Source organism: Lagenorhynchus albirostris, chromosome 2 (assembly GCF_949774975.1).
Source record: "Lagenorhynchus albirostris chromosome 2, mLagAlb1.1, whole genome shotgun sequence".
NCBI classification, from domain to species: domain Eukaryota; kingdom Metazoa; phylum Chordata; class Mammalia; order Artiodactyla; family Delphinidae; genus Lagenorhynchus; species Lagenorhynchus albirostris.
Window position 1 is genome coordinate 53,544,827 of NC_083096.1, and position 13,388 is coordinate 53,558,214.

Here is a 13,388-nt window from a genome sequence, read left to right on the forward strand (position 1 = left end):
AGAGCCTCTAGATTCTTTCCGTGTGCCCCAGTCTTCAGGGCCTTCAATCCCCGACTCGGAAGTACCTGTCGTACCCTCGCCACTGGGTTATACTGCCTGCCTCTCAAGCGACAGCTACCGCTCCCGGTTAACGTTCAGGAATGCGGCTCGCCCTCACGCATGCGTGGTGCAACTGCCCCGCGCCGGCGCCGCTCTTCTTGGCCTGGAGCGGGAACCTTGGGTAACCCGCAAGGGTCGGCGCCCAGGGCGCGCGTGCGCAGTCGCTTTTGGAGCGCTTTCCCCCCCTCCCCTTTCCCCAACCCCGTGCGCCACCCCTACCATCCGTTTCTCTCTCCGCAGCCCTGTCACCCACTGAGACGGCCCTACCCTCGGGCAAGTCACGAAGGAAATCAGCTCTCGACGAGGGCGGCGATCGCTACTAGGCCGCCGCCGCCGCCTAGGGCACGTTGAGCTTGTCTGAGCGCCGCCCGCGCCGTGTCTAAAGTTGTATCCCCCGCCGCTCCCGCCCCTTCCGCCGCTCGCGTGCGCGCACGGCCGGCCCACGGAGCGCCCGGGTTGGCTGCGGCGGCGATCGCGGCGGCGGCGGCCTAGAGAGCGGTAGTGGTTCCTGCTCTTGTTTTAATAGTTCCCTCCGCCCCCTCCCGTCGGACGCTGTTGTGTGGTTGCCGTACAAAAATCAACTTTATTGTTCCTCAGCCCCACCTCCCGGCGCGGCGCGCCTACTCAGGATGTACTGAGGCAGAGGGGAGGGAGGCGGCGGCGGGTCGCAGTCGCGGTCCCTCTCCTCCGAGCGCCCGGCCGGAGGGGAGGGAGTCACGATGTCTGGGAGCCGCCAGGCCGGGTCGGGCTCAGCCGGGACCAGCCCTGGCTCCTCTGCGGCCTCCTCGGTGACTTCCGCCTCCTCGTCCTTATCCTCTTCCCCGTCGCCTCCTTCCGTAGCTGCTTCGGCCGCGGCGCTGGGGTCCGGCGGGGCGGCCCAGGCCGCGGGCTCCGGCGGCCTCGGGGGCCCGGTGCGGCCTGTGCTGGTGGCGGCCGCAGTGTCCGGCAGTGGCGGCGGGAGCGGCGGCGGGGCGGTGTCCGCGGGCCTGTCCCGGCTCAGCTGCGCAGCCAGGCCCAGCGCCGGCGTAGGAGGGAGCAGCTCCAGCCTAGGGAGCGGCAGCAGGAAGCGACCTCTGCTTGCCCCCCTGTGCAACGGGCTCATCAACTCCTACGAGGACAAAAGCAACGACTTCGTCTGGTGGGTTGGACGAACAGCCTCCTCGCCCTCTCTGCGTTAGGAGTTTCTGCTCTTGGGGCTGCTGGGGTCCGGGGTGAGGGAGGTCTGTTGGGCGCTGTGGCGGTGTCTGCAGAGGCATTCGAGCGTTTGCAGCGGTTGGTGGGCTGAGGTGGGGGAATGTTGGAGTGCTGAGGCAGGGTGGGAGTACTAAAGAGGTCAGTGCTGGTGGGGAGAAGTGAAGGGAGATTAGAGAATAATAAATAGGGGGGGGAGATGAAAGACCAAATAAATGGCTGTGCATAAAAGGGGAAAGCTGGGCACGGAGGTTGGGCCTTGAATTTTCTGCCTCGCTGGTGAATTAGGTACCCTGTCAGTCCGGATTTCTCGTTGAGGTGAATTAAACTTGTAAAGGGAGAGGATTAAGCTTCCCGGGATGCTGAGGGAGGGAGTTGTGGGTCAGAATCTGCTTATTGAAGCATAGTGGATGATGCTCTAAACATGGGTATGGCTGTTTTAAGAAGTGGTAGTTGATGTAAATATCCATCCTGTGTACGTGTAAATTATCTCCTCCTGCTTCAAAGGCTGGGTCACTTTTAAATCTGTTGTTGAGGCTCCTGTAGTCAAGAAAGTCTGTTCACAACTTCCACCTCTCAACTGAATGTCTTGAAAGAGGGGACCACGTTTATTAAGTATCATCCATGTGTCAGATGTGACTGCACTACACTTGTATTAACACATCAGCGTATATACTGGAACTTCGGATTTGAGAAAAGCTAGGAATTAGACGTGTTGTCATCGTAGTTAGCATCTTGAATGCTACGCAGTAGTCCTCCGTTATGACATTTGGCATAGAGGGATTATACATATTAAGTGAAAAATGGAGTTGTCTTGCTTGAGAGTGTTTCCATTTTCGTTGGGTTTTGTGTTCAAAATCCAATTCAAATGGTAAGATTGCAAGAAAGGATTTGCTTTTAGCTGAGTGAGAACTGGTAGGATTTTGTGCTTTTCCTCTGGAGGAAATTGTTGATAGAATAGAATACTAGTGATGTAGGAAGTTGGCTTGCACTGTCACTATACGGGAAGTTGATTCACTTCAGGGTTGAAGATGGTCCGAGTTGTCATTAAATATGATAAGACTAGAAGTTGGGACTCTAGGAAAGTTATTGATTAGACTTACAGTTTCTAGTTCTTGCAGTAAAAATACCTTTATTCACACTTTTGCTTTCGTCATAAATTATTCTGGATTCAGAACTGATTCATTTTTCACTGAAACTGGGCTATAATTGTAATTTGTAAATAATTTGAGCAGCTTATCGTTGGGTATAAGATGTGTTTGTGTTCATAGCCAGTAGAGAATCCCATAAGATAAAGTAGAAGCTAGTGAAACAAAGTGAGGGTTTGCACAGTTTGTCTTTTTAGCAACCATTTGCATTTTACTTTTTAGTAGGTTAAAAGAAAACAAACATGCCAGCAACCATATAGGTATACTAAGATAGTGTAAAAGGTGTGAGAAAGAAGGAAATTATTCATTCAACAGATATTTCTTTGGCACTCACTGTCTGCCAGGCACTGTATGCATCTCATTATACTTACTATAAGCCATTTTATAGAAAGTTGGAGAGGGATGGGAGAGTATAAGCAGCTGGCACTAATTTTTATTGTTTAGGGGTAAGATTATTAAAATTTTTATTAGTCTGTCAACTAATTTTTAAAAATTAAAATCCAGTCTCTTGAGTCTTAACCATGTTGTTTAGATTTTTCTGCTTTCTTTTTTTTTTGCGGTACGCGGGCCTCTCACTGTCGTGGCCTCCCGTTGCGGAGCACAGGCTCCGGACGCGCAGGCTCAGCGGCCATGGCTCACGGGCCCAGCCGCTCCGCGGCATGTGGGATCTTCCCGGACCGGGGCACGAACCTGCGTCTCCTGCATTGGCAGGCGGACTCTCAACTACTGCGCCACCAGGGAAGCCCCTTCTGCTTTCTTTTATATTCCAAGAGGAAGTGTCCAGTGAGAGTCATGAGTTAAAAATTCCGAATATTTCACTTTCTAAGAATTTCATAGTCCTCTGTTTCTTTATCTGGTGAGGTTGAATATTCAGAAGAATTCATTAATGGAAATCAGTTTTCCTGATTCTCCAGCTAGATTTGATTTGGCCAAGCATTTGGGGTAGGGAGGTGAGGATTAGGCAAGGCCCAAGGAATCCTTTTCATTTCTAATTGGCTCTGGGTGGTTGGTCTGTCTGCTTCAAGGTCAAACTGTGAACCAATCCAAATTATTCTAAGCTTTTACATCTAAATGAGGCTTAAGTTTGAATAATGATAACAATTCCTTATTCATCATATTTTAAAGATATGTTTATACTTCATGTTTCATTTTATCCTAGAGCAATTCTGTGAAGTTATATAGAACTTCCAACTTTATATAATACTAATATAATTGTATTCTCATTGAGGTACAGAGAAGTTAAGTAACTTGGTTTCAGATTGGGTAGCTCAAGGACAAAATTAAAACTCATATCTCCGAATTCTCAATTTAGTGCTTTCTTTGTATGGAATTTAAAAATTTCATATCTATAAGTTGAAGTACATGTATTTAGCCTCGTGGTTGTTAAATGTGGTAGACTGAAGGGAAACAGCTGTTTCATAATCACAGGAGATAAATGTCTTTATCCTTAACTACTCTCTCCCCTTGCCTGTCTGCTTGCCCATATCCCAACAGGACAAAACTGAATTGGAGGCTGGAGTGGGCAGTGTAGTTTGCAGAAGCTCCCTTGTTAATGACATGTCCTCTTCCCCTCCTTGAGAATGGTTGATTTAAGGTCAAATGCCTAATATCAATAATACATATTGGCCTCTTCTGACTCATATTTGAAAGTAAGTTTATATTTAATTGCAGAATTGATGAACATTTTAGGGATTTATAGTTTTTACTTTAATATTTCTTTCAAACAAAGGATTGAAAGTATCGTCAAGTTGCAGATAATTCTAACAGTGTTTTATAGATGGAGAATCTGTAGTACAGTAGAGAGTAGTATATAGCTTGAAGTTGGATAAATCTCGGACATTCAAAGGAAGTCTTCGTTACTTTGATTTTTCAAATTTTTCTTACATGATTTGTTTAAATTACGATTCGTTTAAATTCGTTTAAATTACGTTTAAATAGCCTGTGTTTGGAAGACAATTTCTTTCTTTTATGTTATCATATTACTACTGCCTCTGCATTAGCTTTTCCAACCCCCTGAAATAACCTTTTCTACCTCTTCAAGTCCCAGATACTCTCTGAGTTGTAGCAGAAATAAGTATTTTTAGGTAGATAGTAAGCCCCTTGTGGGAAGGTTACCTCTGCCTGATAAAATGTAGGTAGAATCTACATGAAGTCCATCTACCATTTAATAAATTCTCATGTCAGCTATTAAAAATGGACTATCCTGAAGGAGCTCACGATTTAATGTGAAGAAAGACTTTTAATCACATAATTATAGTATCACATCCTGGCATTATTGCTTCTCTTAGTACCATGGCAGATGCTAAATACTCTTCTGAATTCAGATGTTGTCTCACAGTCCTCAACATAGCACTGCAGGCAGCCACTACCTATTAATTACATTTAGCCCTAAAGATGAAATCTGTTGACCATTCTTGCTATTATAACTGTTTTCCAAACTATTAAAAAGTGAAATAAAATAACAGGTATCATAGAACCTGTCATTATAAAGATAGTTTGATGAAACTTTTGGTTACATATTTATGTACAATGTATAAGTACTTACTGGGTATGAAAAGATAGTTTGATGAAACTTTTGGTTACATATTTATGTACAATGTATAAGTACTTACTGGGTATGAGGCCTCAGTTTAGTTTAAGGATGGGCTTTTGGCTCAAAGCTCAGTTCGTATAGTTAATAATGGTGGTATCAGTATTTATATCCAGACGTTTTGGCTCAAAGCTCAAGTTCTTAACCACTATATTGCTTTGCCCTTCAGAGGCTGGAGATTTTGTTTAAAATCAGCTTTATTAAGATATAATTTGCATACCATAGCAGTCACCAGTTTTAAGTGTATAGTTCAATGAATTTGACAAATGAATACATCTATGTTACCACCCTAATCAAGATACAGAACATTTCCATCACACTAGAAAGTTCAGTGTACTACACCTTAGCACTCTGTCTTCGAACCTCATCTCTGACACCTGGCAACTGGTCATCTGTTTTCTATCAATATAGTTTTGCCTTTTCTAGGATATTATATTAATGGAGTCATTCAGTATGTTGACTTTTGTGCCTGACTTATTTGGAGTAATGTTTTTGAGATTCAATAATGTTGAATGTCTCACTAATTTTCTTTTAATTGCTGAGTAGTATTCCATTACATGGATATAACGTGATTTCTTTATATACTCATCAGTTAAAAGATATTTGAGTTTCTTTGTTTCTAAAGTTTTCAGTGATTGTAAAGAAAGCTGTTGTAAACATTCACATTCAGTTTTCTGTGTGGACCTGTCTTCACATCTCTTGGGTAAATACATAGGAGTGTATTGCTGGGTTGTATTGCCAAGTGTGTATTTAGCATTATAAGAAACTGCAAAACTGTTTTCTAAAGTGACTATCATTTTGCATTTCTACCAGCAATGTATGAGTTTCAGTTCCACATTCTTGCCAACACTTGCTGTTTTCAGTCTCTCAAATTTCAGTCATTCTAGTAGTCGTGTGTAGTAGTATCTTATTGTCATAATTTGCATGTAAGTCCTAAATATTGTGATGTTTTCTCCCAGTCTGTTGTTTTCTTTTTAGTTTTCTGAGCAGTCTTCTGAAGTGCAAAAGTTTAAAATTTTAAGTCCAATTTATGGACTTTTTTCTTTTACAGTCTATGGCTTTTGTGTTCTATTGAAGAAATTGTTGTCTAAGTCTTCTTGTATATTCTAGAAGCTTTATAGCTTTTTTGTGGTTAGGTATATAATCATTTCATGTTAATTTTTATATACTGTGTGTGGTAAGGGTTGGAGATTTTTTCCCTCCACCGTAGATGTCCAGTTATTGTAGCACCCATTTCTTGAAAAGACCATCTTTGTTCATTGAATTTTCTTGGAACCTTTCTCAAAAATTAATTAATATGTATAAGTTTATTTCTGGAGTCTTTATTCTGTTCCATTGATCTATGTGTTTATCCTTATGCCAGTACCACATTGTCTGGATTTCTGTATCATTGTTGTAAACTTTGAAATCAGATAGTGTAGTTTTGTTCCTCTATTTCAAAGTTGATTTAGTTATTTAGGATGTTTGCATTTCCACATAGATTTTAGCTTACCAATTTCTTAAAAAAAGCATGCTAGGATTTTAATTTGAGTTACTTTGAATCTATGACCCAATTTGGGAAGATTTGACATCTTAACAATATTGAATCTTTGAGCCATAAACATAGTATGTTTCTCCAGTTATTTAGGTCTTTAATTCCTCTTAGCAGAGTTTTATAGTTATCAGTTTTTGGATCTTGCACATGTTTTGTTAAACTTACTCCTAAGTAGTTCATGTTTTTGATGCTGTTGTGTTATTTTAATTTCTAATTAAAAATTGCTAATTTGCTATTCAATTTCTAATTGTTGCTAATATAAAAATAAAATTTATTTTTGTGTATTGACCTTGTGTCCTGTGAATTGTTAAGTTCACCTATTACTTCTAATAGTTTTTTGGTAGAACCGATGTGATTTTCTGAGAAGACAATCATGTCATCTGAAAATCAATATAGTTTTACTTCTTTCTTTTCCAATTTTATGCCCTATTTACTGATTTTTTTAAAAAGATATTTTGTATTTTTATTTATGGGTGATATTGGTCTATGGTTTTCTTATAATATACATATATTTACTTTATATATTTTGGTTTTGATATCAGGGTGTATTAGTTTGCTAGGGCTGCTATAACATAATTACAGACTGGGTAGCTTAAAAAATAGAAAGTTATTTTCTCAACAGTTTTAGAGGCTAGGTGTCCAAGATCAAGGTGTTGTCAGGTTTGGGTTCTTCTGAGGCTTCTCTCCTTGACTTGCTGATGGCCACCTCTTGTTGTGTCTTCACATGGTTGTCCCTGGGTCTGTGTGTTGTGTGTGTCCTAATCTCTTATAAGGACACCAGTCATATTGGGATTAGGTCCCACATATATGACCTCATTTTACCGTAATTAGCTCTTTAAGGCCCAGTCTCCAAATACAGTCTTCTGAGGTACTGAGGGCTAGGATTTCAATGTATGGATTTGGGAGAGGATACAGTTCAGCTCATCTTTGTCTTCTGAAAGAGTTTGTGGATTGGTATGTTTCATTCTTAAGTGTCTGGTAGAATTCATCAGTGAAGCCATAGTTTTTGTGGCAAGGTTTTCATTTACTATTTCAGTTTCTTTACTTGATAAAGGGCTATTCAGGTTCTTTATTTCTTAAGTGAGCTTTGGTAATTTGTCTGCTAAGGGATTTCTCCGTTTCACCCAAGCTATTGAATTTGTTGGCATAAGTTCATAATACTTTTTTTGTTTATTGGAATTTTATTTTATTTATTTATTTTATACAGCAGGTTCTTATCAGTTATCTAGTTTATACATATTAGTGTATATATGTCAATCCCAATCTCCCAATTCATCCCACCCCCCCCACCCCCCGCTTTCCCCCCTTGTCCATACATTTGTTCTCTATACCTCTGCTTCTGCCTTGCAAACTGGTTCATCTGTACCTCTTTTCTAGATTGCACATATATGCGTTAATATACAATATTTGATTTTCTCTTTCTGACTTAGGCTTTAATACTTCTTTATGTTTTAAATGTTTGTAGGATTTGGAGGGATGTCCCTTCTTTCATTCCTGATACTGGTAATTTGTGTTTTCCCTTTTTTTTTCCTTGAACAGTTTAGCCAGAGGATTGTCAGGTTTTTTTTTTTTTTTTTTTTTGGCGGAACGCGGGCCTCTCACTGTTGTGACTTCTCCCGTTGCGGAGCACAGGCTCCGGACGCGCAGGCTCAGAGGCCATGGCTCACGGGCCCAGCCGCTGCGCGGCATGTGGGATTTTCCCGGACCGGGGCACGAACCCATGTCCCCTGCATCGGCAGACGGACTCCCAACCACTGCGCCACCAGGGAAGCCCAGGATTGTCAGTTTTATTAATCTTTTCAAATAACTGGTTTTGGTATTATTGATTTTCTAAATGTCCATTTTCTATTTCCCTGATATTTGGCTTTATTTTTATTCTACTTTGAGTTTCATCATTTTCTGGCTTCTGACTACAGAATGTTAGATTATTTTGGCCTTTTCTAAGGAAAACATTTAATTCTATTAGTTTCCCTTTCTAATCCCTGCATTAATTTTCATTCAGTTTAATATACCTTTTGTCATTTCCACTGATTTTTTTTAAAACTTTTTTTTGGGTTATTTTTTTATTTATTAATGGCTGCGTTGGGTCTTCGTTGCTGCGTGCAAGCTTTCTCTTATTGTGGCGAAGGGGGGCTATTTTTCGTTGCAGTGCGCGGGCTTCTCATTGCAGTTGCTTCTCTTGTTGTGGTGCACGGGCTTCATTAGTTGTGGCATGTGAGCTCAGTAGTTGTGGCTCGTGGGCTTTAGAGAGCAGGCTCAGTCAGTAGTTGTGGCACATGGGCTTAGTTGCCCTGTGGCATGTGGAGGCTTCCCGGACCAGGGTTCTAACCCGGGTCCCCTGCATTGGCAGGTGGATTCTTAACCACTGTGCCACCAGGGAAGTCCCCATTTTGATTTCTTATTTGAAGAATGGGTTATTTAGAAATGTTTTAATTTCTAAATGAGAATTTTCTGGATATTCTGTTATTAAGTTCTAATATAATTCAGTTTCATTCAGAGAATATGAATTGTGTGAATTCAGTCCTTTTAAATTTATTGAGACTTGTTTCATGGTTCACGGTAAGCTTTATCTTGGTTAATGTTCCATATACATTTAAAGAAATGAGTTTTTTGCAGTGTGTAGACTGGTATATTCTATAAATGTCAAGTTTGTTGATGTGTTAAACTCTGTATACTCCTACTGATTTTCTATATACTTGTTCTGTCAATTACTGAAAGGGGTGTTAAAATCTTTAACCATTCCAAGTGTAATTGTGGGTTTTGCTATGTTTCCTTGCAATTCTGTCAATTTTGTTTCACGTATTTTGAAACTTTATTAGTAGGGCACATGCATTTAGAGTTGGTGGATTGATCCCTTTATTATTTTGAAATGTCCTTGCTTACTCCTGGTAATATTTGTTGTTCTGAAATCTATTTAGTCTGATAGCATAACCTCTCCAGCTTTCTTTAAGTGTGTACATGGCATGTTTTTTGTCCTTCACTACTTCTTTATCTGTTTTAATTTTTAAAGTAGGTTTCTTGTAGATAGCATATGTTTGAGTCTTTCTTTTTTATTTATTATGACAATTTGCCTTTTAAGTGGCTTGGTTAGACTTTTTGCATTTTAACATAATTATGATGTGCTTGGTTTTATGTGTATGTCTTGCTTGCTCTTTGTTTTCTGTTTGTCCCCTCTATTCTTCTATTCCTTTTCTGTCTTTTTTTTCCTTCTTTTCCTGCCTTCTTTTGGATTAATTGGGTGTTTTTAAGATTTCTGTTTTGTTGCTACAGTTGATTTATTAGTGATAGCTGTGTGGGATGTGTGTGTGTTTTGGGGGGGAGTGTTTGCTCTAGGGTTTATAGTACTCATTTTTAATTTTTTATATTCTAAAATCATGTTATGTCATTTCACATACACTGTAAGAATCTTGTAATAGTATGCTTCCATTCTGTAGGATCCATTCCAGTTACTCCCTCAATCGTTCTCTATTCCTTTTTTTAAAAAAATTGAGGTAAAATTCATACCTCATAAAATTCACCATTTTAACCACTTAACCTGTGCAATTCAGTACATTGACAGTGTTGTGAAGCCATCATCACTATCTACTCCCAGAATATTTTCATCACACCAAAAGGAAACCCTATATGCATTAAGCAGTCACTCTCCTTCTCCTCCCTTGGCAACCACAAATTTGCCTTCTGACTCTATAGATTTGCGTGTTTTTTGGACATTTCATATAAATGGAATTATACAATATGTGGTCTTTTGCGTCCGGTGCCTTTCATGGCCTATGTTGGGTGCTCTTCTGAATTAATGACTAAAATATAGCAGTTAAATCTTGTTGGAATTGGCTTGAAACAATATATTGGGTCAATCATATTTTGTTTAAGGAATTTGAAATTAAAAAAAACACTTGAATTGGCCTATATGAAAAAAACAATAAAGTTCTTGTTGTAGTGCTGGTGCTGGAAGGGCTATATAGTTGACCCTTGAGTAACGCAGAGGTTGGGGTGCCCACCTTCTGCCTAGTCGAAAATCCACTTTAACTTACAGTCAGCCCTCCATATCCGCAGTCCCTCTGCATCTGTGCATTCAACCAACTGCAGATTGTGCAGTACTGTAGTACTCATTATTGAAAAAAATCTGTGTGTAAGCCGACCCACGCAGTTCAAACCTGTGTCATTCAAGGGTCAGTTGTATACTGCAAGCTGATATCCTTGAGAAGCAGAAAAAGAAGCATTAGTCACATAAAGAGTAGAGCACTAGCTTCTCCATAAAAACACCAAATGGCAGATGACGCTGGTGCTGCGGGAGGGCCTGAAGGCCCCAGGGGCCCTGGAATGGGAGGCTGCAGTGGCTTCTGCAGAAGCTTCAGCGCTTGGCCTCCTGGCCCAGGGTCGTGGTCGGGGCCGAGGCCAAGGAGCTTGCAGAGGCAAGGCTGAGGATAAGGAGTGGCTCCCTGTCACCAAGCTGAGCTATCTGGTCAAGGACATGAAGATCAGGTCCCTGGAGGAGATCTGTCTCTTCTCTCTGCCCATCAAGGAATCCGAGATCATTGACTTTTTCTTGGGGGCATCCCTCAAGGACGAGGTTTTGAAGATTATGCCTGTGCAAAAGCAGACCTGTGCTGGCCAGCGGATCTGGTTCAAGGCATTTGTTGCCATTGGGGATTACAACGGACGTGCTGGTTTGGGTGTCGAGTGCTCTAAGGAGGTAGCCATTGCTATCAGTGGGACCATCATTCTGGCCAAGCTCTCCATCATCCCCGTGCGGTGAAGCTACTGGGGAACAAGATCGGCAAGCCCCATACCATCCCTTGCAAGGTGACTGGCCGCTGTGGCTCAGTGCTGGTGTGCCTCATCCCTGCCCCCAGGGCCACTGGCATCATCTCAGCCCCTGTGTCCAAGAAGCTAGTGATGATGGTTGGAATTGATGACTACTACGCCTCTGCCGGGGCTGCACCACCACCCTGGGCAACTTCACCAAGGCCACTTTTGATGCCATTTCCAAGACCTACAGTTATCTCACTCCTGATTTCTGGAAAGGTGGTGTTCACCAAGTCTCTGTATCAGGAATTCACTGACCATCTTGTAAAGACTCACACCAGAGTTTTCGGGCAGAGGACCCAGGCTCCAGCTGTAGCCACCACATCGTTTTCTATGAGAAAAATAAAGTGAATGAAGCCAGTTTAAAAAAAAAAGTGGAGCACTAGTGAAGATGTGTATTCCATATAAGTGCACTGAAGTCCCTAGATCCACCTTGAATCTAAGACTAGGTCCTGTGAGCCCTGGTCATGGTGTTTGCTATGAGATAATTCTAATTTTTCCACTTATATTATAGCTACACAAGCCTAATTAAAATTATTCGCCAACTCTAAGCCTTTAGTCATTAGAACTGATGCTCTGTTTGAGTAGAGGAATGTTGGGAGTGTGTGAGTAGAATAAGATCCAGGAAGAGATTGAGAGTGTATTGCAGTCATTTCACACTGGGAGGAATCAGTAGTGACACTCTTTGGCCATATTTGGTTTCCTGATCCAGTCTACTTTTTGTTGGGGGGGGGTTGGGGGACAGAACACCAGAGATTGCTTCCTTTGCTTATCTTTTTTTTTTTTTTTTTTTTTTTGCGGTACGCGGGCCTCTCACTCTTGTGGCCTCCCCCGTTGCGGAGCACAGGCTCCGGACGCGCAGGCTCAGCGGCCGTGGCTCATGGGCCCAGCTGCTCCGCGGCATGTGGGATCCTCCCGGACCGGGGCACGAACCCGTGTCCCCTGCATCGGCAGGCGGACTCTCAACCACTGTGCCACCAGGGAAGCCCTTCCCCTGCTTATCTTTTCATGCCTATCACTTGTATTGATCATGGTGTCCTTTTTTCCCTATACTATGTGGTCTCTTTTTTTTTTTTTTAAAGAAAACTCTGCTCCTGAAGCTAGCACACAGCTATTTTGAATACACTCCCCCCTCTTTTTTTTTTTTAAAGATTTCATTGTTAAATTAGAGTCTAAGAAGTTTGCCTTCTATTCCTTTTCTTCCTTACCTTTCCTATCCTTATTCATAGAATCCTGTGACATAAACCAAAGTTAAATACAGGTCTTAGTGGAGATAGGAAAAAAATCTCATTGCAAAATACCAAATAAACTTAATTTTTATTAAAAGAGACTTTTAAGATTTTTAGGGCTTTTTATCGTATCAAATGAAACTAGGAAGGAGTGAGATGAATGGACAGAGGCTGGAACTTAACTGCTGCCTGTGAAGATTGGTGCTGGGGATTTAGTGTTACCAGTGTAGGTGTTAAAAAATGATTTGAGGTTTATTATTTTCCTTTTCATTTATTTCCTTGTCTTTCAGTTCTGAATCCACCTGGGGCCAGTTGAGAATGGAGGATGGCTTGGGGATGGTCACAAAGCAGCTGGTTTAAGGGGAAGGAGGCAGCTAGAGAAATGTCAAGTTTTGGACATTTTGAGAGGAAAGAAGAAACATTTCTGTGGCTACTGACTTTTGCTGCGTGTCTTTCACTCTTGAAAGGATGTGTATAAATTTCAGCATATTCAAAGTAGTTGTTTCCAAGGTTTTCTATGTGTTGATAGTGATTTGAAATTTCATGGTCACAGTGATGCATGTAAGTATTTGTTTCCTTTATCTTCTGAGATCATAGCATGAGGCAAAGGGCACTGCACTTGGCATTAAAAGCCCTGAGATTTAACTTCCGGCAAATATATGTTTGACTTAGAGTATGTTTTTTCATTTATAAATTGAGATGTAATGGTATTCCATTATAGGATTGTGAGGTTTAGATTATATAATACATGTATAAAGACATTGTAAATTATAAAATCATGGAAAGGAATC

The 13,388-nt window shown here is 41.4% G+C and overlaps 1 protein-coding gene and 1 pseudogene across 7 annotated transcripts in view; both read left to right on the top strand.

The window, feature by feature from the left end:
* The first annotated feature begins 585 nt into the window (after positions 1 to 585).
* The window catches only part of COP1 (COP1 E3 ubiquitin ligase), a 268,166-nt gene continuing 255,363 nt past the window's right edge, over positions 586 to 13,388 (top strand). For 2 of the 7 annotated variants that reach the window (XM_060132909.1, XM_060132916.1), the window contains exon 1: positions 590 to 1,237. In XM_060132909.1, the coding sequence (XP_059988892.1) occupies positions 819 to 1,237 (419 nt within the window). In that variant the 5' untranslated portion in view covers positions 590 to 818. Of the gene's footprint in view, positions 1,238 to 13,388 lie in introns of all 7 variants that reach the window. The other 5 variants (XM_060132881.1, XM_060132892.1, XM_060132926.1 and 2 more) reach the window with 3 other exon arrangements.
* On the top strand, positions 10,829 to 11,719 carry LOC132515819 (small ribosomal subunit protein uS5-like; annotated as a pseudogene).